The 27323-nt window shown below is 53.1% G+C and overlaps 3 protein-coding genes across 26 annotated transcripts in view; all 3 read left to right on the top strand.

The window, feature by feature from the left end:
- Znf358 (zinc finger protein 358) lies at positions 1-4001 on the top strand. 2 transcript variants are annotated; one of them, XM_006970197.3, is made up of 2 exons: positions 1-154; positions 2192-4001. In XM_006970197.3, exon 2 carries the CDS (start codon positions 2230-2232, stop codon positions 3928-3930), a length of 1701 nt encoding a protein of 566 aa, XP_006970259.2. In that variant the 5' UTR covers positions 1-154; positions 2192-2229; the 3' UTR covers positions 3931-4001. The 2 variants fall into 2 exon arrangements, with proteins under 2 accessions (XP_006970259.2, XP_076416515.1); XM_076560400.1 differs by lacking the exon at positions 1-154 and adding an exon at positions 1093-1345.
- A 2900-nt stretch (positions 4002-6901) lies between these two features.
- Positions 6902-21324, top strand: Mcoln1 (mucolipin TRP cation channel 1). 4 transcript variants are annotated; one of them, XM_076560401.1, is made up of 15 exons: positions 6984-7142; positions 11466-11671; positions 12882-13049; positions 13131-13296; positions 13899-14007; positions 14289-14385; positions 14579-14678; positions 15925-16031; positions 16144-16293; positions 16551-16652; positions 17406-17480; positions 17629-17751; positions 18281-18496; positions 20876-21006; positions 21102-21324. In XM_076560401.1, the coding sequence occupies exons 1-15, from the start codon at positions 7112-7114 to the stop codon at positions 21136-21138; spliced, it is 1818 nt and encodes a 605-aa protein (XP_076416516.1). In that variant the 5' UTR covers positions 6984-7111; the 3' UTR covers positions 21139-21324. The 4 variants fall into 4 exon arrangements, with proteins under 4 accessions (XP_076416517.1, XP_076416516.1, XP_076416518.1 ...); XM_042268014.2 differs by having other exon boundaries at positions 7109-7225; XM_076560402.1 differs by lacking the exon at positions 17406-17480 and having other exon boundaries at positions 6902-7142.
- A 64-nt stretch (positions 21325-21388) lies between these two features.
- Positions 21389-27323, top strand: part of Pnpla6 (patatin like domain 6, lysophospholipase) — a 30351-nt gene continuing 24416 nt past the window's right edge. The window contains exons 1-7 of one of the 20 annotated variants that reach the window (XM_006970196.4): positions 21389-21649; positions 22289-22446; positions 22579-22638; positions 22755-22823; positions 23151-23238; positions 23386-23468; positions 23624-23721. In XM_006970196.4, coding sequence (XP_006970258.2) covers positions 22615-22638; positions 22755-22823; positions 23151-23238; positions 23386-23468; positions 23624-23721 — 362 coding nt within the window. In that variant the 5' untranslated portion in view covers positions 21389-21649; positions 22289-22446; positions 22579-22614. Of the gene's footprint in view, positions 21650-21701; positions 21779-22288; positions 22487-22575; positions 22639-22754; positions 22824-22889; positions 23239-23385; positions 23469-23623; positions 23722-27323 lie in introns of those variants that run through there. The other 19 variants (XM_015985683.3, XM_015985720.3, XM_042268188.2 and 16 more) reach the window with 19 other exon arrangements.

Genomic DNA, 27323 nt, shown 5'->3' with positions numbered 1-27323 from the left:
CTCTCGCTCCCCGGGAGCGCCTGGCGGGGCCGCTGGGCCGAGGGGGCCGCCGGCGGGGCTGGCGGGCGGTGGGGTTTCCTGCAAGCCCGGGGCGGGGAGACGCCGGCTAGCCAGCGCGGGTGCAGCCGGGCCGGGCAGGGGCGAGGGGCATCGGGTGAGTGACCCCGAGAGCGGATCGGGCCGGACTGGGGAAGGCTGGGCAAAAGGGGGAGGTGGCTGGGAGGAGGCCCCCACACTAAGAGCAGGGTGCGGGGCGCGGCTCCGGGCTACTTATATGCACCCCTCACTGAGTGCGTGGTGCCAGCTCTGGAGCTGGGGCATCAGTGTTGCAGACGCGGTGGATGGAGGGTCCCGAGGAGCTCAGGCCTAGTGCGTTTATCATCCGCCACCCCCAGGACCACCCCCAAACCCCCCACAGTGAGCCTGAGATTGGGATGGGTGGAGGCGCCTGCTAGCTCTGGGGTCCTGTTGCGCAGGATGCCTCCTTGCTTCAGGAGGTGTTGGGGGCGGGCAGGGAGGGGTGTGCTTTCTTCTTGGGAACCAAGAGAAGCCTGGGGTATTGTTCTTCCGATGTGGGACTTAAGAAAGGCCTTTTGCTCCATAGTGTGTGCAGGAGGAAGGTGTAGTATTACCTCAAGGATCCCAGGATCTCTCACCTCCCAGTCTTGGGAATTCTTTGAAGCCCGTGTTCCCAAGAGGTGATTGGGGTGCACCTGGCCTCTCCCTCATCTAAGAGATGGGAGTTCATGTGGCTGCTTTCTTCGAAAGCAATCTAAAAGTCCCTTGTCTCCCAGAAACCTGGGAGGACACCCAGGAGAGTTGCCCATTAATCTCCAGCAGTGGGGCCTGGGTAGAGAAGTTGTTGGGGAACTCATCACCCCTCTGTGTCCTGGCTATGAGGTTGGGGCTGGGTAGGTCTCCCAAATCCCCAGGAGTCCAGCCAAACAAAGGGTTCCCTCAGCCCCAAAGCTCTGTTACTTTCTCCCATTCTGCCCCCCCAGCCTTTCCCCTAACATAGTCCTTGTACCCTAATCATGGAGTCTGTGGCTCAGGAATCCCCTTCCCTGGAGACCGCCCCCCCCCCCCAGCTCTCTCATTTACCTCACAGCGCTCAAGCTATTGTTTTCACCAGCTCTTCACCAAGGGGTTAAAATTCACAAGCTTCTAGCCAATAGGAAAATAGATCTATTAACTGCCCTCTCCTCCCTTCTGGCTGTGGAATTCTTAGTGCCCCTGGCACTCCCTCCCCAGGAGAGGCCCATGTATGCACGCTCCTTAATTTTGAAAACCTCGTGTTGGGTGGTAGCCCAGGCTGGCCTTAGCATCACAAGTGCTGGGATTACAGGTGTGTACTGAGCTGCTAGCTCACATCTCCTCTCCCGTGTCCTCTAGTTTAGGGAATAGACATCAAAGATCTGTCTAGGAAAGACTATATCCCACCTAGGCTGTGGGGTGTAGAATGCTTACCTATAAGCAAACAAGGGTCCCTGCCCTTCTCACTGTGACACAGAGGGGTGCAGCTACCATTAACTTCTCAGCCTTACCACAATCCGTTCTACTTCTCTGCTTCTGGGGGGCAACCCACACAAGCCCCCCTCTCTAGCAGCAACATCCAGATCTACCACTTTCCAAGGTGGAGCAAAACTTCAGGCCATGACCTCATGAGGAATAAAGAACCCTGACACCCCTTTCCCCAGATTAAGAGTGTCAGACCTTAGAACTGTCTCCCATAAGACCCAAGCCCAGGATGGGGCTGGAGATGTCGTTCAACTACCATGCAGGGAACCCTGGGTTTGGACTCCAGTGCTACATAAGCTGAACGTGGTTGTGCGTAGCCTGTAATTCTGCACTCAGGAGGCTGAGGCAGGAGGATAAGAAATGTAAGGTCATTCTTGATTACATATGAGTTGAAAGACAACTCAGGCTACACAAGACCTTGCTTAAAAAAAAAACAAGATCCCAGGATGGCCTCTTATCCCGCCCAGCTTTAAGTTGAAAAGGGAGGGTCCCAGCACATCATATGAGGGTTCCTCTACTCCAAATCCCGGCGAGGACTCTAGTTAGAACTCTTTCTGTGGTTAAGGACAAGGACAAAATCTGTCTCTAGTTAGCAGGGACTTTTGTGTAGCGTGGCCAGTCCCCTCTCCCTTCCCCAGAACTCCCTCCACCAACTCCTGTGCTCATACTGCAGATTCTGTCCCAGAAGCCGCAAGCAGTTCTACGTCTAGGATGAGGCGCTCAGTCCTGGTCAGGAACCCGGGCCACAAGAGCCTTAGGCCTCTTTATGGAGATCTTCATTCAGACCCAGAAGACCTGGACCCCAGCCCCAAAGATCCAGACCCTATTTCTGAAAGCCCCGAGCCAGAGCCGAAAGACCTCAATGCTGTCTCAGAAGATGGGGATGCCAGCTTTGAAGATCTGGACCCCGAGGCAGAAGAAGCTCAACCATCCATTTTGGGGAAGCCAGACTCGGATTCCCAAGATCTGGATCCCATGTCTTCAAGTTTCGACCTTGATCCCGATGTCATTGGCCCGGTGCCCCTGGTTCTGGACCCAGGCAATGACAGCCTCAGCCCGGCTGCCCCTGATGTGGGTTCCCTTCCCTCTGGCCTCACTGCCACCCCTGAAATCTTGGCGACGAGCCCAGCGGTGCTTCCCGCCCCCGCCAGCCCCCCTCGCCCCTTCTCCTGCCCTGATTGTGGGCGAGCCTTCCGTCGCAGCTCCGGGCTGAGCCAGCACCGACGCACCCACAGCGGGGAGAAGCCTTACCGCTGTCCCGACTGTGGCAAGTCATTCAGCCACGGCGCCACACTGGCCCAGCATCGAGGCATCCACACGGGGGCTCGGCCCTACCAGTGTGCTGCCTGCGGCAAGGCCTTCGGCTGGCGGTCCACGCTGCTCAAGCATCGCAGCAGCCACAGCGGAGAGAAGCCACACCACTGCCCCGTATGTGGCAAGGCCTTCGGTCACGGCTCGTTGCTGGCCCAACACCTGCGCACACATGGTGGCCCGCGTCCCCACAAGTGCCCGGTGTGTGCCAAGGGCTTTGGGCAGGGCTCTGCGCTCCTGAAACACCTGCGCACCCACACCGGCGAGCGCCCCTACCCGTGTCCGCAGTGCGGCAAGGCCTTCGGGCAGAGCTCCGCCTTGCTCCAGCATCAGCGCACCCACACGGCCGAGCGTCCCTACCGCTGTCCCCACTGCGGCAAGGCCTTTGGGCAGAGCTCCAACTTGCAGCATCACCTCCGCATCCACACTGGTGAGCGGCCTTACGCCTGCCCACACTGCTCCAAGGCCTTTGGGCAGAGCTCGGCGCTCCTGCAACACCTCCACGTGCATTCTGGCGAGCGTCCCTATCGCTGTCAGCTCTGTGGCAAGGCCTTTGGGCAAGCTTCCAGCCTCACCAAGCATAAGCGGGTGCACGAGGGAGCTGCAGCTGCAGCTGCCGCCGCAGCCGCCGCCGCCGCAGCAGCAGCGGGGCTGGGCCTCGGGCCTGGCTTGAGCCCAGTATCTATGATGAGGCCCGGGCAGATCGCTTTCCTAGGTCCTGATGCTGTTTCTGTGCTGGAATCCGGCCTGGGCTTCAGCTCTGGTGCCGGCTCTGCCCGGAGTCCTGACCCTACTTCTGTGCTGGGTTCACTCCGGAATCCCATCCTCCAGACCCACTCAGGACCCATCTCCAGTCCTGATCTTGTTCTGTCTTCTGACCCTAAGCCAGGCCGTGATGCTGACCCTGATGTGGTACCCAGCCCCGACCAAGAATCTGATCCCAGCCCTAACCCAGATCTCGTCCCCAGTCCTGACCCCAACCCCAAGTCCCAAACGGATCCCTGCTCTCCCACTCATGACAGTCCCAGCCCAGCCCTTCCAATTGGAGAGAGTCCCAAGTGGGTAAAGGAGGAAGAGGCGCTGCTGGGGCCCGATGGATAAAGGGGCCCGGCATCTATGGTGGTTTGGGGAAAGTGTGTGTTATATTCATAGTAAAATCCTCCTGCCTCCTGGCTCTGTGGTGTTGATTGTCTTCTGCGCTTTCTCCTACTGCAGGTGGGGGCGGAGGGTGTGGTCAGAGCCAGCCAGATCTGTGAAGACACACCCTCCAGGCCGCCTAGCTTCCCATACAAGGCCGGTTCATCCAGTCTCCTCTCTCCTGGGTCTGGCCACTGTGGTCAGGTCACTCAGCCTCAGTGGGTGGTTTCCAGTGCTGGAATTTCTGGCATGCTGATGTTCCAGTGGACTGACCATGAGGGCTACTAAAGGGCACCAAAGACAACCCACTGGATCCTTGCACTAACCTCCTTGCCCTTGAAAAGCCCCGGGAGGAATAGAGGTTGCACACTCATGTTGCACACTTACGCGCTTACCAAACGTCTGTTAGCCTGAGTAGTGGTGCAGGCTGTCTACAGGTAGCAGCAGGAGGATTGGGCTATGTAGTGAGACTCTGTCACAGAAAGCTAGACTATCACTTGGTGCCTGTTGCTTTATTTTATCTTAAAATATTTATTTTTATTTGGTGTGCATAATTGTTTTGCCTGTATGTATATCTGTGTACCACGTGCATGGAGTGCTCACACAGGCCAGAAGAGGACTTGGATCCCCTAGAAATGGAATTACAGATGGTTATGGACCATAATCTGGGTGCTGGGAATTGAACCCAGGTCCTCTGTAAGAGCAGTAGTGCTCTTAACCACTGAGCCATCTTTTATATATTTACAAAGTACATTCATTTTGTGCAGGGGTCAGATAACCTGCAAGGGTTGATTCTCCTACTACCAACATTCTGGGGACTAAAGTCATCAGTTTGGCAGCGAGTGCCTTTACCGGATGAGCCAGCTACCAGCCCGCCTGATTTTATTTAAAAGTTTTATTTTTATTTCATGTGTACCCGTGTTCTGCCTGCCTGCAAGTGCATCGAGTGCATGCCTGGTGCCCAGGGAGGCCAGAGTGGGCCTGGACGCCCTGGACCTGCAGCTGTGGGCAGTTGTGAACTGCCATGTGGGTCCTGGGTGCTGACCCAGGATTAACCATTAGGCCATCTCTTGACTTCGTTTGTTTGTTTGTTTATTGATATAGGGTCTCATTTTGTACCTCAGGCTGGCCAGGCTTGCCTAGTTTCCTGGGTGCTGGCATCACCCCAATAAACACCTAATACTCATTAAGGTCTCAGCAGGAAGCAAAACCAGCCAGCACAGTTTGGACACTTCAAATTTAGAAACATTTTAGAGCTAAGTATAGAGGGTGGAACATTCCAAAGTGTAGCAAGATTGCTGATTTAGGTGGAGGGACCACTTTTCCCAAGGGGGAAGAATTTGTTTCAGGGGTTCACAGACCTAGCTGTGGTCTCAAAAACCATCCTCTACATGGCTCCACATGCCTGACTGTGTCTGTGTGTGTGTTGTAACTGTAGGTGTGGGTGTGAGTGCCTGTGTGTGTGTACACAGGAGGCAAGAGCTCCGGGTTGGTGTCTTCCTTACTCTTCACTTTTTAACTTTTATTATATGTCTAGGAGTGTCCTGCCTTCAGGTAAGTGTGCACCATGACTGGGAGTTGTACCTACTGAACTGGAGTTATGGATGTTGTGAGCTGCCATGTGGGTGCCGGGAATTGAACTCTATAGACCTCTACACCCCATGCTCCTAACTGCTAAGCCACCTCTCCAGCCCCTCACCTGTTTTATCCTGGAGCTCACAGATAAGCTAGACTGGCTGACCCCAGGCCCCAAGTATTCTCTCCTCTCTGCCTCCTCAGTGCTGGGTTACAGGTGCCAGGCCATGGTTTCTACATGAATTCTGGGGATCTGAATTCAGATCTCCACGCTGGCACGACAAGCCCTTGGACCACTAAGCCATCCCCCCAGCCGCCACGCCTGGCTCTTGAGGAAGTATTGTCATACTTGCCAATATTACTGACCGCACGGGCCACCGTGCCTTGTTTTTGCAGTGCCGGGGATGGATCCCAGTTTGTGCATGCTGAACCCTACCAACTGGGTCTTGAGTTCTCTCATTTAATCCTTTGTACAACTCTAAGAGGCAGGGAACTGAGGGTGATTGCCATTTTGCAAAGGAGAAGGAATTTTTGTTGTTTTTGTTTTTTCAAGACAGCATTTCTCTGTGTAGCCCTGGCTGTCCTGGAACTCACTCTGTAGACCAGGCTGACCTTGAACTCAGAGATCCGCCTGCCTCTGCCTCTCGAGTGACAGGATTAAAGATGTTTAAGACACCATGCCTGGCAAGAAATTTTTAATTGTTATTAATAATAAAAGGGAATTGATCACACAGTTTAAGGCACTCTCGGAAATTCTGAAGTGATGGTTATAAGTGCTTAGATTTAAACTCGAATTACCTACCTGCCTTGCAGATCCTATGTCCTTAACTTTCCCGGTCCAAGCAAGACTGCAAATGCCCTGAGGCCATAAAGAGGTGAATGGTAGGAGATGGAAACTATTTAAGTGGGAAGTTTTCTGGCCCTTGCAAAGCCATTGGGAAACCACTAGGAGGTTCTAGAAGATAAAAATTCTTTGGAGGTTCTTCAGGCTGCTCGTAGGCGGAGGCTGGCTGTAAAAGGCAGGACTGAGGCTGTTGCAGTAGCGCAGACAGGCCGACGTCTTTGGGCTGGTAGAAGAGGGTTCTATTTGGCTTAGGACATCCAGTTTGCTGGTAGCCTGGATGGGAGACAGAAAAGGTTTCTGGGAGTAAAGGGGAGGATACTTTCGGCTTAGGACGTAGGGTCAGCACCGGACACCACGGAGGGTAACAGGTCAAGCTGTAGACACAGAAGTCACGAGGAACCAGATCGGAACCAGCATGTTGCACAGACCCTTTTTTGTTAGCCTTGCTGGTCGGTGCTAGGACCGCGAGATTGACTGCTCTTAACCCGTGAGGCGCAGGCTAGGGGGCGCATGCGCACTGCGGGGATGGGTGGGGACGCCGGGCTCCGGCTTCGTAGGCTGGGTCAGAACTCGTCACGTGGTCAGCTCAGGCGCCTTGCTCACGTGACCGCGGCGCATGTCAGCTGATGCGAAGGGTTTGAAGCCGCGCCGGGAGGGAGCGAGGCCGCAGTCAGTGACAGTGGCGCGCGCTCGGACCCGCCCGCACCCCGCGCTCACCGTGCGGCCATGGCCACCGCGGCGGGCCGGCGCGGCTCAGGTGAGCGCGGGCGGCGGGAGGGCGCGCCCGGCTCCTCGACCTCAGACGGCGAGCGCCCAGCCTGGCTCCGCTGCTCAAGCCCAGTACGGGAGAAATGGGCATTCGGCTTCTGGAACCTGGGCTGCGGGTGGGCACCAGCATCTCTGACCTCAGGCGGAGAGCTTCCACAGAATCTGGGTGTCGGGGTGGGTAGCGACATATCTGACCTTGGGCGGCGAGCATCCAGCTTCGACGTTCTGAAGTTCAGTGAGGACTTCTCTGAGTTCCTATGGGGGAGAGATTTGACAGATGCCTCCTAGAACCTGGGCAGCGGGTGCGCATCGACATCCCCGACCTTGGGCGGCGAGCGCCCAGCTTCCCATTCCTCCAGCCCAGTGCCGGCTTCTCAGCTGCTCCGTGGGGGAGAGAAGGGCAGAAGGCGCATAGAACCTGGGCAATGAGCTCCCAGCTTCCAGTTCTGAAGTTCCCTGGAGTCCCCATGGGAACCTGGGTGGTGGGTGGGTACCGACATCTCTAACCTCAGGTGGAGAGCTTGCATAATACCCAGAACCCGGGTCGTAGATGGGTACCAGCATCGCTTGGTCTCAAGCAGTGAGTTTCCATAGGCTCCCCGAACTGGGTGATGGGGGGACACCCTCTTTCCAACCTCTGTCACTGCGCTCTGTTTTCCCCCTAAAGTCTGGTGCAGACTTCTTAGCTGCCCTATGGAAGAGAAATGGGCAGTTGGTTCCTAGAACCAGTGGGTGGGTACCAGCCTTTCAGACCTCTGGAAGAGAGCTTTTTTGTTCATCCCGAAGGCCAGTACGAACTTAGTTGCCTTGTGAAAGAGAGGCAGATAGTCCCGAGAACTTGGACTGTGTGGGTGGGCATAAGCCTCTCCAGCTTCAGAGGGCAGGACTCCTGATAACCCCAGCCTCCACCTCGCCTGTGCTGGGATTATAACATGTGTCACCGTGGATGGCTTTATTATTGCTATTATGGAGCATTTCTTTCCAAGTCGTATGTGACCTATGGGAGTGTTGCCTTCCCCAACCTAGTCTCTGCTCAGAGTTTGTTAATTCAGGCAGGCAGCCAGCTTCTCCCTTTAGGACAGTATTTGAAACCCAAGGGTTTTGTTAGTGATGGTTTTGTTTTGTTTGGGATCAGTGTCTGATTCTGTAGGCCAGATTTGAACCTGTTTTATTTTTGTTTGTCTTGAGATGATCTTTGTGTGTAGCCCTGGCAGTCCTGGAACTCAGATCTGCCACCCTTACCTCCAGAATGCTGTAATTACAGGTGTGCACCTTCACACCAGACTTGAATGTGTGGTCCTCTCTCCTCAGCCTCTGAGCACTGGGATTACAGGTCTAAATGAGTCCTCCTCCTCCTCCTCTCCCTCCTTCTGGCCTGAACCTAGGGCCATGTTTCCTAGGCAGGCACGCCACCACTGAGCTATGTCCTCAGCTATAGCCAAAGTTCCAATTGCTCAGTTTGCTGGAACTCAGTAACTTGGACAGGAGTTCCAGGGTTTTGCTTCTGTCAGCCAGTGTCCAAATGCTCGGCTTCCCTAAGTGCAGGCAGGAAGCTAGAGGGATGGCCTCCATGAATCTGGGGGACTAATTCAGTTACAGCTCCCTCCCCTGCATTCTTGTCTCCCTAAACTGAGATTGTGTGCCCCCAGTTGTGATCCCAGACCTGTCATGGGGAAATCTGGAGTGAAATCTCACTTTGATCCCCACTGTGTGCTGGCTACAGATACTCCTGTGGAAGTCCTGGCTAGTCGTGCCTGGCATGGGTTGGCTGTGATCTTAGCTAGGGAGTGACAGCCTGCCTCTGGCTTTCCTCCTGACTAGGTTGTAAACAAGCTCACCTAGACTAAACAGGGAGGAGCCAGGTTTGGACCTGAGGAACCACAAGTAGTGACGTGGGCCAGCCTCCTCCTGGCAGCTTGAGAGCCGAAAGAGTGGTTCACAGATAGAATGCTGGTATACCATGTACAAGCAGTTCCATCCCAAGCACCACAAATAAAATGATCTGTTTTCACCAGGCCTGGTTGTGTATGCCTGTAATCCTAGCACGCAGGTCCAAGAGGCAAAGGCAGGTAGATCTCCGTGAGTTAAAGGCAGCCAGTGACACCCTGTATTAACGGGGGGAAATCTACTTTGTCAGGTAGAGGGTGAAAGCTGGGAGCAGAGCCATGCCTTAATCCCAGCATCTGGGAGGTGTAGGCAGGAGAATCAGGAGTTTAAGGCCATCTTCAATTCTAATGAGTCTGAAGCCACCTGGACTACATCTGTTTGTTGTTGTTTGTTTCGTTTTTTTCCATATATATACATATATATGCATATATACATATGTGTGTATGTATGTGTGTGTATATGTGTGTGTGTATATACACACACACACACACACACATATATATATATATATATATATATATATATATATATATATATATATATATATATATATAGAGAGAGAGAGAGAGAGAGAGAGAGAGAGAGAGAGACCGAGGCCTGAAAGGTCTTCCAGTGGAGGTGACTAGGCAGTTAGAGACAATTCTAGGCTTCCAGGTGCCAAGACTGGCTGGGACTCCAGCAGTTGCTACCACCTGGGAACTTTGTCCTTGTGCTCGTGGTTGGCTCTTCCACACTGGCCCACAACTCCCGGCTCTCCTGCCTCCAGCTCTCAAGTGTTTGCACTGTAGGTGTGAGTCCAGTGTCCCTGAGACCTAGCTATGCACCAAAGAATGGACTCTTCCCTGCTGCGTCTGGCAGGATTCTCAAAGCTGTTTCGGCATCTCAGCCTGAGGGGTAGAGGGTTCTAATTTCCAGTTCCTGGAAGAGTTGGGGGAGGCAGACTGAGCCTGGGATTTGTCTCTCGGCTGTGTGAGCCCCTGAAGGGTGATGAAGTGAGTTGGCTGCAGAGGACAACGTGTAGGACTTGGTCCTCTTCTTCCGCCATGTCGGTTCCAGGGTTTGAACTCAGGTTGTCAGGCTTGGCAGCAAGCACCTTTACCTACTTACTGAATCACCTCGCCAGCCCCTGTCATGGAGTTCTGGGTCAGGCTGTAACCCAAGCTGGCCTGTGTTTCCATATGTAGTTCAGGCAAACCTTGAACTTCCACCTCTGAGTGCTGGGTTGACAGACATGAATCATCATGCTAGCCTTTATTATTGTTAGAGCCAGACCTGTGGCCTGGGATGGGCTGGTTTCTAATGGGTTCAAAGTTTGTTCTTGGGGGATTTGTCCTGAGAACACTGGAATGTGGGCTCTGCTCTGTGCTAATTACTTGGAGGTTGGAGTTGGGATAAGCATGGAGGCCTTGCCAAGCCCTCCAAGAAGCCAGCTCAGCCCAAGCTGGTCTTTCTTCCCCCAAACCCACAAGAAGACTGGTGGATTTTTCTGGCTAGCCCCAATCCAGGCTCTGACATAAAGGCTTTCTGATTTGTTTTGAGTTCTCAGTTTATGGAGGATGATCATTGCTTCATTTGGAAGATGAAGTTGAGACTCAGTGAGGAGATTAAATTTAGATCGTCAAGCTTGACAGCAAACATCTTTACACTTTGAGCCATCTTACTGCCTACCCACCCCCCTCCTTTCTCCTTGAGACCGAATCCTAGGCTGGCCCCAGACTTGTCATGTAGCTGAGGATGATGACCTTGAACTCCTGATCCTCCTCCCTCTTCCTCCCGAGTGCTAGGATTATAGTTGTGTGCCTTGCCAGGCTTCTTTTTCTTTCTCTCACTGTATGGCTCATGCTGGCCTAGAACTTGTAATCCTCCTGCCTCACCTTTCCAGTGTTGGGATCATAAGCTTGTGCCTTCTCCTCTTCCTACCTCCGTCATCTCCACTTGCCCTTCCCTTCTCACCAGGGTCTCACATAGCTCAAGCTGGCCTCGAACTTACCGTATAGCCAGAGATGTGCCTGGTCTCCTGGTCCTCCTGCTTCCAGCTCCCGAGAGCTGGGATTTCAGATGTGCACCACCATGCTCAATTTCTCTTATGCTGGGCTCAGACTCAGAGCTTTGTGTGTTCTCGGCAAGCGCTCTACCAGCTGAGCTACATGCCAGCCCTGGTTTTCCTTTCTTTTTAAAATACTTTTTTATCGCATTTACTTATTGGGTATGTGTGCATGAGTTTATGGGTTCTCTCCTTCCACCATGTGGGTTCAGAGGCTCAAACTCAGGCTGTCAGGCTTGGTGGCAAACACCTCACCTGCTGAGCTCTGGTTCTTCATCTACGCTCTTCCTTGCCTGTAGGACTGGTGGGACTTGCCGGGGAAGGAAGCAGAGAGGGTAATGGCCATTCCTGATCTTCTGCTATCGTTCCCCATTCTTTTAGAGACGGAGCGACTGCTGACCCCCAATCCTGGGTATGGGACCCACGTCGGGACTTCACCGGTCCCAACAACACCCCCGGAAGAGGAAGACCTCCGCCGTCGCCTCAAGTACTTCTTTATGAGCCCCTGTGACAAGTTCCGGGCCAAAGGCCGTAAGCCCTGCAAGTTGATGCTGCAGGTGGTCAAGATCTTGGTGGTCACTGTGCAGGTGAGACCAGCCAGGTGGGGCTCCTGCCAGTGCCCCCACAGCCACCGTAGCCCTGTTCTCATCCTAAAATGGCCACCTGCTGCCACATAATGGCAATGGCAACGGCAGTGGTATTACCAGTCAGGAAGGAGTCTGAGATGGTGCTCAATAGCTCCTTGTAGCTTCCCAGAAGCACACATTGTATACCCTAATGCCCTTGAGGCTCACACAGGTTAAGAGTTGTGTGAAGTCACCCCGTGGCTGAACAGTGGGTAGATGGCATTTGAACCCAGTCAATCTGACACTGTCCTGATCTCCTCTCAGCAAAAGCAGACCAACGGTGCCTCTCCTGGAGGCTTGGGTTGGCACACTACCTGTCAATCAGGAAACATACACTGACGGTTCACCACTGCTGTGAGGTTTAGTCGTACCCACCTGGTGCTGTGCAGTGGGGATGTTTTCATGGACGTGGCATGGAATTTAAGGATCGAGAAGTGAAGAGGGCCATGTTGCTCAAGGCAAAACAGAAAAAATACAAGGAGCTGTTGTATAGGCTGGTTTCTATATGACTTGGCACAAGCTAGAGTCAGTGGACAGGAGGGAACCGCAATTGAAAAAATGCCTCCATAAGACCTGATTGTAAACAAGCCTGTTGGACATTTTCTTAGTTTATAATAGCTGAGGGAGGGCCCAGCCCATTGTGGGTGGTGCATTCCTGGGCTGGTGGTCCTGGGTTCTGTAAGAAAGCAGGCTTAGCAAGCCACAGGGAGCAAGCCAGTAAGCCGCACCCCTCCATAGCCTCTGCTTCAGTGCCTGCCTCTAGGCTCCTGCTCTGTTTGAGTTCCTGTCCTGACTTTCTTCAATGATGAACTGAGATGTGAAAGTGTAAGCCACATTAACCCTTTCCTCCCCAGGTTGCCTTTGGTTCTCACAGTAGCTGGGGATGTGGTTAGCCTGGTAGAATGCTTGCCTGGCATGCATGGAGCCCTAGGTTTCACCCCAGTACTGCATGGTGCACACCTGTCATCCCGGCACTTGGGAGGTGGAGGCAGGAAGATCAGGGGTCAAGGTTGCATTTGACTGAGTAACAAATTACAGGCTGCCCCCTGCAGTACCAGCAGGGCCTTGTCTGACCCCAGGGGACATCTCCTGGATTCTCTTTTTCCTTTGCCTCTACCTGTGCCTTGCTGAGTTACGCTATCAGGGCCAACCTCCGGCTCCTTCTTGGCAGCTCATTCTCTTCGGGCTCAGCAACCAGCTGGTGGTGACATTCCGGGAAGAGAACACCATTGCCTTCCGACATCTCTTCCTGCTGGGCTACTCTGACGGGGCTGATGACACCTTTGCTGCCTACACGCGGGAACAGCTCTACCAGGCCATCTTCTATGCCGTGGACCAGGTACAGTGAGCGGGTGGGAGGGTTCGGGAGGACTGTGCAGAACAGGTGGGCCTGACTGACCCTCTTCTCCTCTACCCACAGTACCTGATGCTGCCTGAGGTGTCCCTGGGCCGGTATGCCTATGTCCGTGGTGGGGGCGGTCCTTGGGCCAATGGCTCGGCGCTGGCTCTCTGTCAGAGGTACTACCACCGTGGCCACGTGGACCCAGCCAATGACACCTTTGACATTGACCCAAGGGTAGTCACTGGTAAGTAGCCAGGGCAGGGCCTAACTTTTGGGAGTTTAGGTTTCCAGGATTAAAACCCTGACCTAGGGGCTAGAGCTATGTCTCAGCAATGGAGAGCCCACCTAGAATCCCCCAGTGAGGGGCTAAAGGCGAGGCTGTGGACAAAAGGAAAATAGAGACAAAGAAAAAAAGATCTAAAATCCTAACCTTGTCAGTTGTCCGTCTGTGTGATCAGATTGTATAAACATGAATAATTTGACATATGCAGCATGCTTAGTGAAATACATGCCCCGGGAAGAGCCAGGCATTGTCTTGCGTATCATCCGCTCTCTGAACTTTTGGAGGGCCTGTGGAACGCTGTGGTCTCTGTGGAGCATAAGGCAGATCATACCGTGGTGTGGGTGGAGGCAGCAGGAAGGCTAAGTGTGAAGGGAAGGGCTGGAGGTGTAGCTCTGGTGGACTCTGGCCTAGCACACAAATTCTAGGCTTGATCCCTAGTGCTGGAAAAAAGCAATAAAGCATAAAGTGGGAGCTGATACCGTGGAGAAGCCCTGGCGGGACCGTGGGAGACTGGCCTGGGCCTCCCCGCTCCCTGAGCCCTTCCCGTGACTACCTGTCTTCAGACTGTATCCAGGTGGATCCTCCTGACAGACCCCCCGACATCCCCATTGAGGACTTGGATCTCTTGGATAGCAGCACCAGTTACAAGAACCTCACCCTGAAATTCCACAAGTATTGCCCTTTCCTCTTGGGGCCGATTCCTGGAGGGGCTCAAGGGTCCAGCTGAGGATGGGTGGGTGAAAGTGACAAGGGTCCGGACGTCTGGATCTGAGGCCACTTTCACGGAGTTGGCGGGGGTGGCGGGGGTGGGGGGGGTGGGGGGGGTGAGGCTGCCACACAGTGACCTGACTGGGCAGCTGAGTAAGCTGTTTGCTCTGCTAGCTGCAGAGTCAGCACAGGACAGGAGCCACTGACATCGGGCCCCTGCCCCTCACCCAAGCCTCCCCCAATAGGCTGATCAACGTCACCATCCACTTCCAGCTGAAGACAATTAACCTGCAGAGCCTCATCAACAATGAGATCCCAGACTGTTACACCTTCAGTGTCCTGGTGAGCAAACGGGTGGTCCCGGGACTCCCAAGCTCCCCCCCCCTCCCCCGCCTGGGTAAGGGGCATCCGAGGAACATTCGCCCAAGCTGGTATGAGAGTGATGGGCTGGAGACCAGGACCTGGACCATCTGTCGTGGGACCCGGGGGTTGGTGCTTGGGGTTGCTCGGGCTTACTCTGCTCTTACCCCTTCAGATCACGTTTGACAATAAAGCACACAGTGGGCGGATCCCTATCCGCCTGGAGACCCAGGCCCACATCCAGGAGTGTAAACACCCGAGTGTCTCCAGACATGGTAAACTCTCCTACCCTCAGATGCCCCCACCACCCTGAGAACAGTCCTGACTCTCCCAGGCATTTCCTGGGCCTCCTATAGTTCTATCCAGGGCCCCTTGCCTTCCATGCCTTGCCTGTGAACCCCAGACCAGTGTTGATCAGGCACCTTGACCTGCCTAGGAATGTCCTGAGCCCAGTCAAGTCAGTCACAAGGAGCCAGGCCTGTAATCCCAATTATTTAGGAGGTTGATGTAAGATGATAACAAATTCAAAATCTGCCTGGGCTGCTGGGCTACAGAGTGATTTCAAAGGCAGCCTGGGCAATTTAAAGACCTTATCTTAAAGCAAAGGAAGATAACTGGCTTGTAGCTCAGTGGTACAATGGTTGCCTAGCATGCTCAAGGCCTTAGGTTTAGTCCCCAGCACTGCAAATATATATATATATATATATTTTCCTATACTCACAGCACCAGGATTAGGAGCTCAAGGTTGTCCTGTCTATACAGTAAATTCCAAGTTACCCTGTGCTATTCAAGACCCTATCTCAAAATAAAACAAAACAAAATGGGCTGGACATGTAGCTCAGTAGCAGAGAAATTCCTAGCAGATATGAGGCCCTATGCTCAGTTCTCAGTGCTTTGCTTTTTTTTTTTTTTTTTTTTTTTTGGTTTTTCAAGACAGGGTTTCTCTGTGTAGCTTTGCGCCTTTCCTGGAACTCACTCTGTAGACCAAGCTGGCCTTGAACTCAGAGATCTACCTGGCTCTGCCTCCCCGAGTGCTGGAATTAAAGGTGTGCACCACCACTGACCAGCCTTTGCATTTTTTAAAATTAGTTTTCCTGTAATCCCAGTACTCTGGAGGCTGAATTCAAGACCAGGCTTGACTACATAGTAAATTTGAGGTCAGCCTGGGATATGAGATCCTGTCTCTGAGACAAACAACAAAACAAAACAGGGTAGGGATGTATTTTAGTGGTAGAGTGTTTGGCTTAACACTACAAAAAAAAGTGTGCTCCATACCAGTGTTCATCAGGGATTTTGACACTGTGCATGCTAGGGAACCCCTAAGTGTGATAGCCATAAACCAGCCACACACACACACACACACACACACACACACACACACACACACACACACACACACACACACCCTCACCCCCCTCATCCTCACCCTCTCCCCCAGGACTCCTTCCCTGGCCCAACCCTTAGCGCCAACCTCTTACGGCCCCATGTGAGTTCTCATGGGACCCGCCCTCCTTCCTACAGGAGACAACAGCTTCCGGCTTCTGTTTGATGTGGTGGTCATCCTCACCTGCTCCCTGTCGTTCTTGCTGTGTGCCCGCTCACTGCTACGTGGCTTCCTGCTGCAGAACGTGAGCCCCTGGTGTCACGAGCGCTGGTGCCCGCCTTGCCCAGCCCTGGGGCCGCGGTGGGGGCGATGGCCTGATGGTTCTAGACAGACCCTCACCTGGGCTCCTCCCACAGGAGTTTGTTGCATTCATGTGGCGGCGGCGGGGTCGGGAAATCAGCTTGTGGGAACGGCTGGAGTTCGTTAATGGCTGGTACATCCTATTGGTTACCAGTGATGTGCTCACCATCTCGGGGACTGTCATGAAGATCGGCATCGAGGCAAAGGTATGAGTCCTGCCAGTGCCCTGCTCTCGCCCCCCCCCCCCCCCCCCCCCCCGTCTCTGTCTCCAGGCCTTTGCCTGTTTGGGGGCCACCTTCCCCCCAGGTAGAGTATGACTATGAGTTGATCCCTCCGTAGTGGGTAATCGCTCAGCCAGTAACCCCAGGCTGGCCTGGAAATCATGATCCTCCTGCTTCCGTCTCCTTCAGCAAATCCCACCGGCGGGTGCCACCACCCACTTCGCCCCTCACTCTTCCCACAGAACCTCGCAAGCTATGATGTCTGCAGCATCCTCTTGGGTACCTCCACGCTGCTCGTCTGGGTTGGTGTCATCCGCTACCTGACTTTTTTCCACAAGTACAACGTGAGTCTCCTGCCCCTGAGCCACCCCTGGGTGGAATGTGCCCCAAGCCTCCCAAACAAGCCCAAGAACACAAAGCAGCCATTGATTCCGCCAATCTGTACCCACCACAAGCCTCCTTCTTCTTCCTGTATTTTTTATTTTTTTTTATTTTTATTTTTTTTAGATTTATTTATTCATTATATATACAGTGTTCTGCCTGCATATATGGCTGCAGGCCAGAAGAGAGCGCCAGATCTCATTACAGATAGTTGTGAGCCACCATGTGGTTGCTGGGTATTGAACTCAGGACCTTTGGAACAGCAGTCAGTACTCTTAACCGCTGAGCCATCTCTCCAGCCCGTATTTTTTATTTTTTTAAAGTTTTTGAGACAGGGTTTCTCTGTGTAGCCCTGGCTATCCTGGAACTTGCTCTGTAGACCAGTCTGGCCTGGAACTCACAGAGATCCACTTTCCTTTGCCTCCTGAGTACTGGGATTAAAGGCATGCACCACCACTGCCTGGCTTTTTTTTTTTTTTTTTTTAAGACAAGGTCTCATGTAACCCAGGCTGGCCTTGCTACATAGCTGGGGATAACCTTGAACTCTGATCTTCCTGCTTTCCATCTCCCAAGTGCTGGAATGACAGCTGTATGCCATCATGTTTAGTTCTGTGTAGTGCCAAGGATCAAGCTCAAGGCCCCACGCATACTGGGCACTCTGTAACCGAGCTCCATTACCAAACCACAAATTTCTTTCTTATACCCACCTACCACAGACACACGCGTCCTTGAGCCTGGGCAGGACCACAGGAGCCTGTCCCTACTTGCCCATCCAGCTGAGTCCAGCTGTGGTATGTCCCAGGCTCCTCCCAGGTGGGTCCTGCCCTCTCTGAACTCTCAGCAGCCCTCCAGGCCACATTGGTGAGGTCCTCCCTGCCATCTGAGATCGAGTTGGGTTGTGAGCATTGCCTTCACTGTGGTCCCCTTGGCCCTCTGCAGATCCTGATCGCCACGCTGAGGGTGGCACTGCCCAGTGTCATGCGTTTCTGTTGCTGTGTGGCCGTCATCTACCTGGGCTATTGCTTCTGTGGCTGGATTGTCCTGGGACCCTACCACGTGAAGGTATGGGCTACTGGGGGCTGTGTTTGCGAACTGCCACCAAAGGGCCCCAGGCTCCCACCCCCCTCCCAGCCTCCGGTCTCTTAGTTGTTGACCTGATGACCTGAAAGACCCTCCTTGACCTCTGGCACCACACCTACAGACTTGCAGGTTTTGTTTTCTCGTTTGTGTAAGTAAATGTGTTCATGCGTGTGAGTGCATGTGTACATGTACTGTGCACATGTATGTGGAAGCCAGAGGTCAGCCTTTATTGTCATTTCTAAAAAGTTATTTGATGTAGCCCTGACTATCCTGGAGTTCACCATATAGACCAGGCTAGCCAGGCTAGCCTCAAACTCACAGACATGCATGCTTCTGCCTCCAGAGTGCTGGGATTAAAGGTGTGTGCCACCATATTCAGCCACATCTGTTAACCCCATGACCTTGGCATTGACGATGACCCCCAGCTGCCCGTCGTTCTGCCCGCCGATCCCTGGGGAGCCTGGTCACCCCCAGCCACACCTGTCCTCTTTCCCTACCTCACTGCCTGCAGTTCCGCTCGCTGTCCATGGTTTCCGAGTGTCTGTTCTCGCTCATCAACGGGGACGACATGTTTGTGACGTTCGCAGCCATGCAGGCCCAGCAGGGTCGCAGTAGCCTGGTGTGGCTCTTCTCCCAGCTCTACCTCTACTCCTTCATCAGCCTCTTCATCTACATGGTGCTGAGTCTCTTCATCGCACTCATCACGGGCGCCTATGACACCATCAAGGTCGGCCACCTTTACCCTCCTCCTGGGAATCTGTTTTCCCTCTCCCCTCTCCTGAACATCTTCAGCCCTGAGTTCCCAGGGCTGCCTGGCTTCACAGAGTTGTCCTGGGGTCACAGGAGGTGGTACAGGGAAGACTCAGAGGCTTTGTGAAGTCCAAGGAGAGGGCGGGCTGGAACTGGGTGTGGGGTTAGTTGGAGTTGTTGGGGTCATCCTGAAAGAGAAACCTAGGACATATCACAACTGCATTCAGCTGGATGGGCGGCAAAGGACAGGTTCCTGTCTCCTGCTGGGGGACAAAAAGGTGTATTTTATTTACTCTTTCTCTGTCTCTCTGTGTTTCTCTATCTCTGTCTCTCTGTTTCTCTATCTCTGTCTCTCTCCTATGTGTGTGTGTGCACACACACCCACGTACACACACGTCCTGTTACATGTGTGGAGGTCAGAGAACAACCTGCCAGAATTGATTCTCTTCCTTCACCACATGGGTCATAGACCTGAACTCCAGTGTCTCTACCTGCTGAGGCATCTCACTGGCCTTCTCCTTCTCCCATATGATCTTTGTTTTACTGTTTACTTATTTGGAGGTAGGAGGGGGTTGTGCACAGCAGAGTGTGTTTGGAAATCGGCTTTGTGGAAGTCAGTTCTCTCCTTCCACCATGTGGAGTCATCAGGTTTGGTGGAGACATTTTCATTTACCCTCTGAGCTGTCTCACAGGCCTCTTAAGCTCTTTCCTTGGAGCATGACCTTGAACTTCTGTCCTGCTTCCACCACCTGAGTGCTGGGCCTTTAGGGAGATGCTTACTACCCATCGAGTGTATATGGTGCTGGGCATGGCACCCAGGGCTTCCCGAATGCTGTGCAGTCACCTCTCCAGCTGAGAAGCTTTTCCTACCCTAATACCCAACCACACTGGGTCCTTCTGCAGCCTTCCACACTCCCTTTATACCTGTCCATGCACTACTCATACTAATACCCAACCACATCAGGGTCCTTCTGCAACCTTCCACGCTCCCTTCATACCTGCCCATGCACTACTCATACTCCTAATACCCAACCACACCAGGGTCTTCTGCAGCCTTCCACGCTCCCTTCATACCTGCCCATGCACTACTCATACTCCTAATACCCAACTACACCATGGTCCTTCTGCAGCCTTCCACGATCCCTTCATACCTGCCCATGCACTACTCATACTCCTAATACCCAACTACACCATGGTCCTTCTGCAGCCTTCCACGCTCCCTTCATACCTGCCCATGCACTACTCATACTCCTAATACCCAACTACACCAGGGTCCTTCTGCAGCCTTCCACACTCCCTTTATACCTGTCCATGCACTACTCATACTCCTAATACCCAACCACATCAGGTTCTTCTGCAGCCTTCCATGCTCCCTCTATACCTGTCCATGCACTACTCATACTCCTAATACCCAACCACATCAGGTTCTTCTGCAGCCTTCCACGCTCCCTTCATACCTGTCCATGCACTACTCATTTCCACACTAACACTAGGTGAATGGTGACCACTTGACACCCAGTGCGCCCCACACTCCTTAGGACAGGTTTGCTGAGTGAATCTCCCTGCCACCCCACAGAGAACTCTTGTCCTTCTCTCATTCAGCCTCCCACAGCCTGCAGAAAAACTACTTTTTCCTAGCACCCCAGAAGACACAGTAGCTAAACACAGCTACTCAAACAAAGCAAATACACTTAAGTATCCAAAAGCCAGTGTGGCTAGGTGGCTGCTTAGAACATTCCCCTTGTCTCCTAAGAATTCTAGATTGGGAGATGGGAGCCCAAGGGAGAGGGTGCTTGTAGAGAGGAAGATCCAAAGACTTGGTAGCCAGAAAGGGCTTGGAAATAGTGGTGGCCCCAGGAAGTCATGGGAAGATTCCCTGGGACCGAGCCTCATTCTATGTCACTGGTAGGTAGCAGATGTGTGCACTCTTTCCCACATGGATGGTCTATAGCCATCCCACAGGTACATTACTGTCCCCAGGCCCCAAAGAGCCACCTTGAGTCTTGCTGGAGCACTCAGATATCACACACATACAGCACCCTTGAATGCAGGAGTTCAGGCCTCACATCCATAGCTGTGAGTTATCTTGTTCCAACTCCAGAGATAGATTGCCAAATACCCAGTCTAGGCTCCTGGCCTGAGGCACAGGGCACTAACTAAACCAATAAACCTGAGACCTGTGGCCACATCCAGGGATGGGAAAGGTTTCTACGGTGAAGCAAGCCACAAGGTCCAGAAGTGAGACCCCAGGTAGTCACATCAGAGAAACAGTGGAATACCCAGTTGACTGCACCTGAAGAGCTTGGAGGTCAGGACCAACTTTCATGCTGGGTTTTGGGGGACCATCTCTCCCCAGCACCCGGGAGGTACTGGCACAGAGAAGAGTGAGCTCCAGGCCTACATCGAACAATGCCAGGATAGTCCCACGTCTGGCAAGTTCCGTCGAGGAAGTGGCTCGGCTTGCAGCTTGCTCTGCTGCTGTGGGAGGTTGGTGCCCCACGTCTGGGTTGTGGATTCTTAGAGCCTAGGGTGTGTGGCAGAGAGATCCGATGTCCCTTCTTCCCACTTCTCTTCTCTTCCAGGGACTCCCCGGAGGACCATTCGCTGCTGGTGAACTGATTCCAAGATGATTGCCCCTAGACCTTATCCCCTGTACTCCTGGCACCCCAGCTTATTTATTTTTAGACTTTGCTTTTAAAGATCTGCTTCTGACAGGCCTTGTGAGGGCTTGGGCTGGTCGAATCGGACACTGGGGAAGGGAGGGCATGTAGGCTGGCTGTGAAATAAAAGGGAACATAAACGTGATGATCTAATTTGTGGCGGGAGGGGCAGCGCTTTCACCAGGAGTTGTCAGCTCCTTTAAGAGGCTGCCACACCAGGCATGGCTGGCGCAGTGCGACCTTCCAAGCATGGCGGGAGGCGGAGCTGGGGCGGGCCCTGCAGTGGAATAATTTAAAGGTGCCGCGTCTGCGGCAGCGGACGGGAAACTAGGGGTGTTGGCCAACGCTGGGTGGACACTGGTTGCAGCTCCTGGGTGATCCGAGTTTCCATCGACTGAGCAAGGGTGTCCCTTCGAGGACCGTTAGCGAGCTTCAGCTTTGCCCCGGATCGATTTGTCCTCTGATTCCGGGTAGGTCCAGACTTTCCGATGCTCCCACCCCACCCCCATGCCCGAGTTCCTTGCCCCAGTGTTTCCGCTTCGGTAGCCAGGTGCGTCCTGGAGTACGGAAGGGGAGTAGTCAGTCTAACAATTTTCCAGGTAACATCTCAGGGCTCTGTGGTACCTCTAGATTCCAATTAATAGTCTAAGGTATCAAAAAGATCCCCAGCGTCCCAGAAGAGTCCCGGTAGCGTTCCGTCTTCCCTCAGTATCTTCCGGGAGGCTCAGGTGTCCTCCCAACACCTAGACTTTTCGTTAGCAGTTGTGTGTACCTCCGAATATCCCAGTAACTTTCCGATGCGCCGCCCCTCCTACCCTCCCCCAATTCCGGCGTCCCTGGTTACACCTCCGGCATCATTCCACTAATCCCAGGGATGCTCCGCACCGTAACTCTCCTCTTTCCTGACAGTTAAACCTGCAAGCTTAAACCCGTCACACTTTGGGAGCTCATCCCACCCCGAGGCCCTTAGGGCCCCCTTTCCAAGAGTTCGGGGCAGTGTTGCTCCATGACCCAGCCCCCAGATTCCTCGATGGGGCAAGCTTGGGTCAGGAGCCCAGAGTCCAGTTGTCACCTTGGCTTGCGGAACATCAAGTCTTTCCCCGGTGTAGGAGAGCGTCAGCCTGAGGGTTGGTTAGTCGAGACTAGTCAGATCCTACGAAGAGCCAAGGCTAAGGACGGAACCACTTTCAGAAGAGACCATGGCCTAAGGGCACCTGCCAGGGAGCTGCTGATGTGAGTGCCAGCACAGCTACCCGTTGGCCATTAGGTGCGGATGAGTATGCTGGGGAGTCTGGTCGGTCTTATGTGTAAGTGAAGGGGGTCCGACAAGGAGCTGGGGGCTGGTCTCACCCCTAGATGCGGGCTGGGAGGTCAATTTGCCCATCCCTCTGTCCAGCAGCACCCCCTCTAACAGCTCCCACCCCAACCCCGGCGAATGGAGAAGTCACCCAGGCCAAAGGTATCTAGGGGGCGTGGCTTGTGAGACGAGATGGGGCGGGGGGAAAAGCCTGTGGTCGGGGCAGGGTAGGCTTGATTGACGTCTTGCTCTGGTCCCTTCTGCTCCTCGATTTCCAGGACTGTAGGCTATCAGACCTGCTACCTAGTCCGAAACAACCAATGGAGGCCCCACTGCAAACCGGAATGGTAAGGGTTGGGCAATTTGCGCACCGGACTACAACTCCCAGTGGGCCTTGCTGTGCGCCGCGCGATTCTCTCTTCGAGAACGATGTATGTGCAGGCGAAACTACGTTTCCCGGCATGCATCGCAGGACACCAAGACTCAGGGGAGAGTCCGTCGCTCCCCCCTGTGGGGGGTGGGAAGGGAACCGGCATTAACCCATTCTGCAGATGGGCACACCGAGTCATGAACTGAATACGACCTCCTCCGGGGCCGAGGTGATTCGAAAGGCCCTGGAGGAGGGCTTGGCGAGGCGGATATGCGGTGCCCAGCCTGTGCCGTTCGTCCCTCAGGTGCTGGGCGTGATGATCGGGGCCGGAGTGGCGGTGCTGGTCACCGCTGTGCTGATCCTCTTGGTGGTGCGGAGGCTGCGGGTGCAGAGTGAGGATTGAAGGGCCCCCCTGGGGGAAGGCAGTAGGGATGGAGGGGGAGCTGCAATACCCGGAGAACCCAGGCGGCAGGGATGGGGATTTGCTGGAGCCTGCGCCGAGCTCAAAGCCCCCTCCCTTCTCTCCCACCTATCCCCAGAAACTCCAGCCCCGGAGGGCCCCCGGTATCGGTTCCGGAAGCGGGACAAAGTGCTTTTCTATGGCCGGAAGATTATGCGGAAGGTGAGTTCCAGGACCTCCTGCTGGCCTGGCTGACCACAGAAGCCCGGCCCTTTTCCTATTTACACTTATCAGTGGGCACCTCTGCCTTTATTAAGGTCCCCTTGGACCTGCCCTTCCTCTTTCCCCAACTGACCTCACATTCTTTATTCCCCCAGGTATCACAGTCCACTTCTTCCCTGGTGGACACATCAGTCTCCACCACTTCCCGGCCCCGAATGAAGAAGAAACTGAAGATGCTTAACATTGCCAAAAAGTAAGGGGCTGGCACTGGGTATCATACCGAGTGCTGGGCAGGGGTCAACTCACACCTGTACCTCAGAGTTATTTAAACACATGGACTGGCAGCCGGGCGGCTTTAATCCCAGAACTCGGGAGGCAGAGGCAGGTGGATCTCTGTGAGTTCGAGGCCAGCCTGGTCTACAGAGCGAGATCCAGGACAGGCTCCAAAACTACACAGAGAAACCCTGTCTCGAAAAAACAAAACAAAACAAAAAATATGGACTGTCTTGGAAATCTTTCCACATCAGAGGGACATCCCAAGGCTCTCACTTGGCAGGGGCTTGGTGTGGGCATGCCCGTGGCTTGAGGCGTGTTTCAATAATGTTCGCCTGCCCCGAAGCCTATCTGCCAGATATTTAGGTATCTACACCTGGTGTCTGAGGTGTTGGAGAGTTTATTCAAAGTGACTTACTGCAGTTATCTCAGATGTTTGCATGGCCAGCTAGAGGGGCTGTTTGGCGATTCTCCAGGGGCAGCACTCTATCCATCCAGGAGAGCATCTCTCTTGAGTTTCTGTGTTGTTCCCCTGGGAGCTATCTAAAGGTGTGTGTGTGTGTGTGTGTGTGTGTGTGTGTGTGTGTTGTTGTTGTTGTTGTTGTTGTTTGCTTGGGTTTGTTTTGTTTTTTGAGAAAAGTTCTCATTTAGTCCAAGCTGGCCTGGAACTTTCTATATAATCAAGACTAACATTGACTCATGGTTCTCCTTTGTGATGGGACTATAGGTGTGTGCCACCATGCCTGGCTTAATATGGTCCAGAGAATTAAGCTCAAGGCGTTTTGTGCAGTCTAACAACTGAGCCACATCCCCATTCATTCATTCATTCATTCATTCATTCATTCATTCATTTTTGCAGCAAGCATTCTGCCACTGAGATATATCCCTAGCCCCTACTTGACTTAAATTTTATTGATGTATTGTTTATGTGTTTCATGTGGAGGTGACATATGTGTGTCATAGCATGTGTATGGCGATTGATTGGTTTTCTCCTTCCACCATCTGAATCCCAGGGATCGAGCTCAGGTTGGCAGGCTTGACAGAAATTGCCTTTGCCCACGAGCCATCTTGCTGGCCCTACTTTGCTGTTTTATTGAGCTTATTTAATTTACTTTGTACACAATATCAAACTCAGAGACGTGGCCATGCTAGGCAAGCATTTCTGCCAGTGAGCCACACTCAAGCCCTACACTTTTTTTTTTTTTTTTGAGACAAGGTGTGGCAGAGTTATCCAGGTTGGCCTTGAATTTTCTCTGTAGCCCTGGCAGGTCTTGAATGTGTAATCCTTCTGTCTCAGCCTCCTGAGTACCTGGAATGGCAGGCCCGTGCCCATCATGCTTGCCTTCTTCCTGTGGGCCGGTGGGATGGCACAGTGGGTAAAGGCACTTGCTGCTGAGTCTGAAGACATGAGCTCCACCCCCTAGAACCCACGTGGGGGAAGGAGAGAACTGACTCCTGCAAGCTGTCTGTCCTCTAACCTAGACAGACACAAATAAACAAACAAATATAGGTTAAATTTTTAAGAAAATAATTCCTTCGCATTAGAAATAGGAAGGAGCTGGATGGTGGTGGCGCACACCTTTATTTGAGCACTTGGGAGGCAGAGGCAGGCAGAGCTGTATGAGTTGGAGGCCAGCCTGGTCTACAGAGTGAGTTCCAGGACAGATTAGGCTGTTAGACAGAGAAACCCTGGCTTGAAAGAGTAAAGGAAGGAGGGAGGGAGGGAATGAGGGATGGAAGGAAAGAAGGAAGGAAGGAAGGAGGGAGGGAGGGAGGGAGGGAGGGAGGGAAGGAAGGAAGGAAGGAAGGAAGGAAGGAAGGAAGGAAGGAAGGAAGGAAGGAAAGAAGGAGGAAAAAACAAACATAGGAAGGTTATCTCTGGTGTTTGTTGGTGTCTTTGAGAAGGCTCTTTCAGGGACCTCTGTAAGCGAGGAGATGGTTCAGGGATCTTCTTGCACCAGGAGGTCCACCTGAAGGTCTTTCTCAAGGGTGTATTTAACACCAGGGCCATCCTTGAACTCAGTGATAACCCATGGGATTACAGAGCGTCCTGTGATTGGGTAGAAGGGTTGTTTGTTTCTGGTTTGTTACGATCAGGCTGGAGAGGCGGCTCATGTTGGTAGAGGACTTGCCTTGCAAGCTTCAGTATCCGTGTCTGATCCTCAGAACCCACATTAAAAAGCGGGGCGGGGCTGGGCATGGTAGCTCAGTTGTCAGTTGGGGGAGTGGACACAAGCGAACCCTAGGTCTCGCTGACTGGCCAGCACAGCCTACTTGGTGAGCTCCACACCACTGAGAGACCCTGTCTCAAGCAAATAAGGTGGATAGCATCTGAGGAGCAACAGCTGAGGTTGTCTTCACACACACACACACACACACACACACACACACACACACACACACACACATACACACACACGCAAAAGTGTATCTCTAGTTTTTCTGCACCATGAATTGTCTGCGGTAACCACATAAGGCTAAGCCACTACCCTGATGTCTTTGTGAGTTCAGGACGATTATCTGAGAACTGTGAGCCAGGGAAAGCTTCAGATCTTCTTCATAGAAGAATTCTGTCCAAGCCTGGTATGCTGTGGTGCACACCTGCTGTCTCTATTCTCAAGAGTTCAAGGTCAGCATTGGCTACTTAGCCAAGTTTGGAGCCAGCTTGGGCCAGATGAGACACTGTCTGAAACTACCAACAAAACAAAGAGGTCTATCTGGGTTTCTCCATATCACAGAATTTAGCTCATATGAGAGGGTCTATCCCAAGACTCTCGTGCTAGTCAAGGGGCTTGTCCCACAGCCACTGTGGCTCACAGGAGTTTCCCCCAAGTTCTTAGCAGAACTGCTGTAACTGTATTCCCAACACTGGAGGAGGGCTAGCTCAGGCTCTCAACACTGGAGGAGGGCTAGCTCAGGAATCTGTCTCCATCAGAAAAGCTACAGAAGTTCATTCATTAAGACCTAAGAGGAGGATCTCTCGTGGGTCTTTCATTTTTCTCATTCTTTTTCCTTTTTTCCCCTTTCCTTCTCTTCTCTTTCCCTTTTCTGCCTCCTTCCTTCCTTCCTTCCTTCCTTCCTTCCTTCCTTCCTTCCTTCCTTCCTTCCTTCCTTTCTTTTGTGTGTGTTTCGAGACAGTGTTTCTCTGTGTAGTTTTGGTGCCTGTCCTGGATCTCGCTCTGTAGACCAGGCTGGCCTGGAACTCCCAGAGATCCACCTGGCTCTGCCTCCCAAGTGCTGGGATTAAAGGCATGTACCACCCACCGCCCGGCTCTGCCTTTTCTTTTTAACTAATTAATTTAGTGTATAGGTGTATGTGGGTGCACAGGGGAGAACATCAGGTTTGCTGCTGAGTTGCTCTCTCCCTTATTCCCTCGAGACTGGGATCTTGCTGCACTTGCAGCTCATGCCTTTGGCATTTCCCATGGCTGGCCAAGGAGCCCTAGAGGCCTGCCTGTCACCACTGCCACCTACACTGAGCCTTCAGACACGTGGGTGCCGGGGATTAAACTCAAGTCCTCAAGTTTGTACAACAAGTGTTCTCCACTGAGCCATCTCCCTGACTGCCATCAGTAGTCTGTC

Source organism: Peromyscus maniculatus, chromosome 23 (genome assembly GCF_049852395.1).
Source record: "Peromyscus maniculatus bairdii isolate BWxNUB_F1_BW_parent chromosome 23, HU_Pman_BW_mat_3.1, whole genome shotgun sequence".
Classification (NCBI taxonomy): Eukaryota; Metazoa; Chordata; class Mammalia; order Rodentia; family Cricetidae; genus Peromyscus; species Peromyscus maniculatus.
This window is presented reverse-complemented; position numbering and strand designations above follow the sequence as displayed.

Coding starts and splice junctions, on each gene's coding strand:
- Znf358 (XM_076560400.1), top strand. CDS start 1,261: ATGTATGCACGCTCCTTAATTTTGAAAACCTCGTGTTGGGTGGTAGCC. Junction 1,346..2,191: donor CACAAGTGCTGGGATTACAG/GTGTGTACTGAG, acceptor CTCATACTGCAG/ATTCTGTCCCAGAAGCCGCA.
- Mcoln1 (XM_076560401.1), top strand. CDS start 7,112: ATGGCCACCGCGGCGGGCCGGCGCGGCTCAG. Junction 7,143..11,465: donor GGCGGGCCGGCGCGGCTCAG/GTGAGCGCGGGC, acceptor CCATTCTTTTAG/AGACGGAGCGACTGCTGACC. Junction 13,050..13,130: donor TCTTCTATGCCGTGGACCAG/GTACAGTGAGCG, acceptor CTCTACCCACAG/TACCTGATGCTGCCTGAGGT.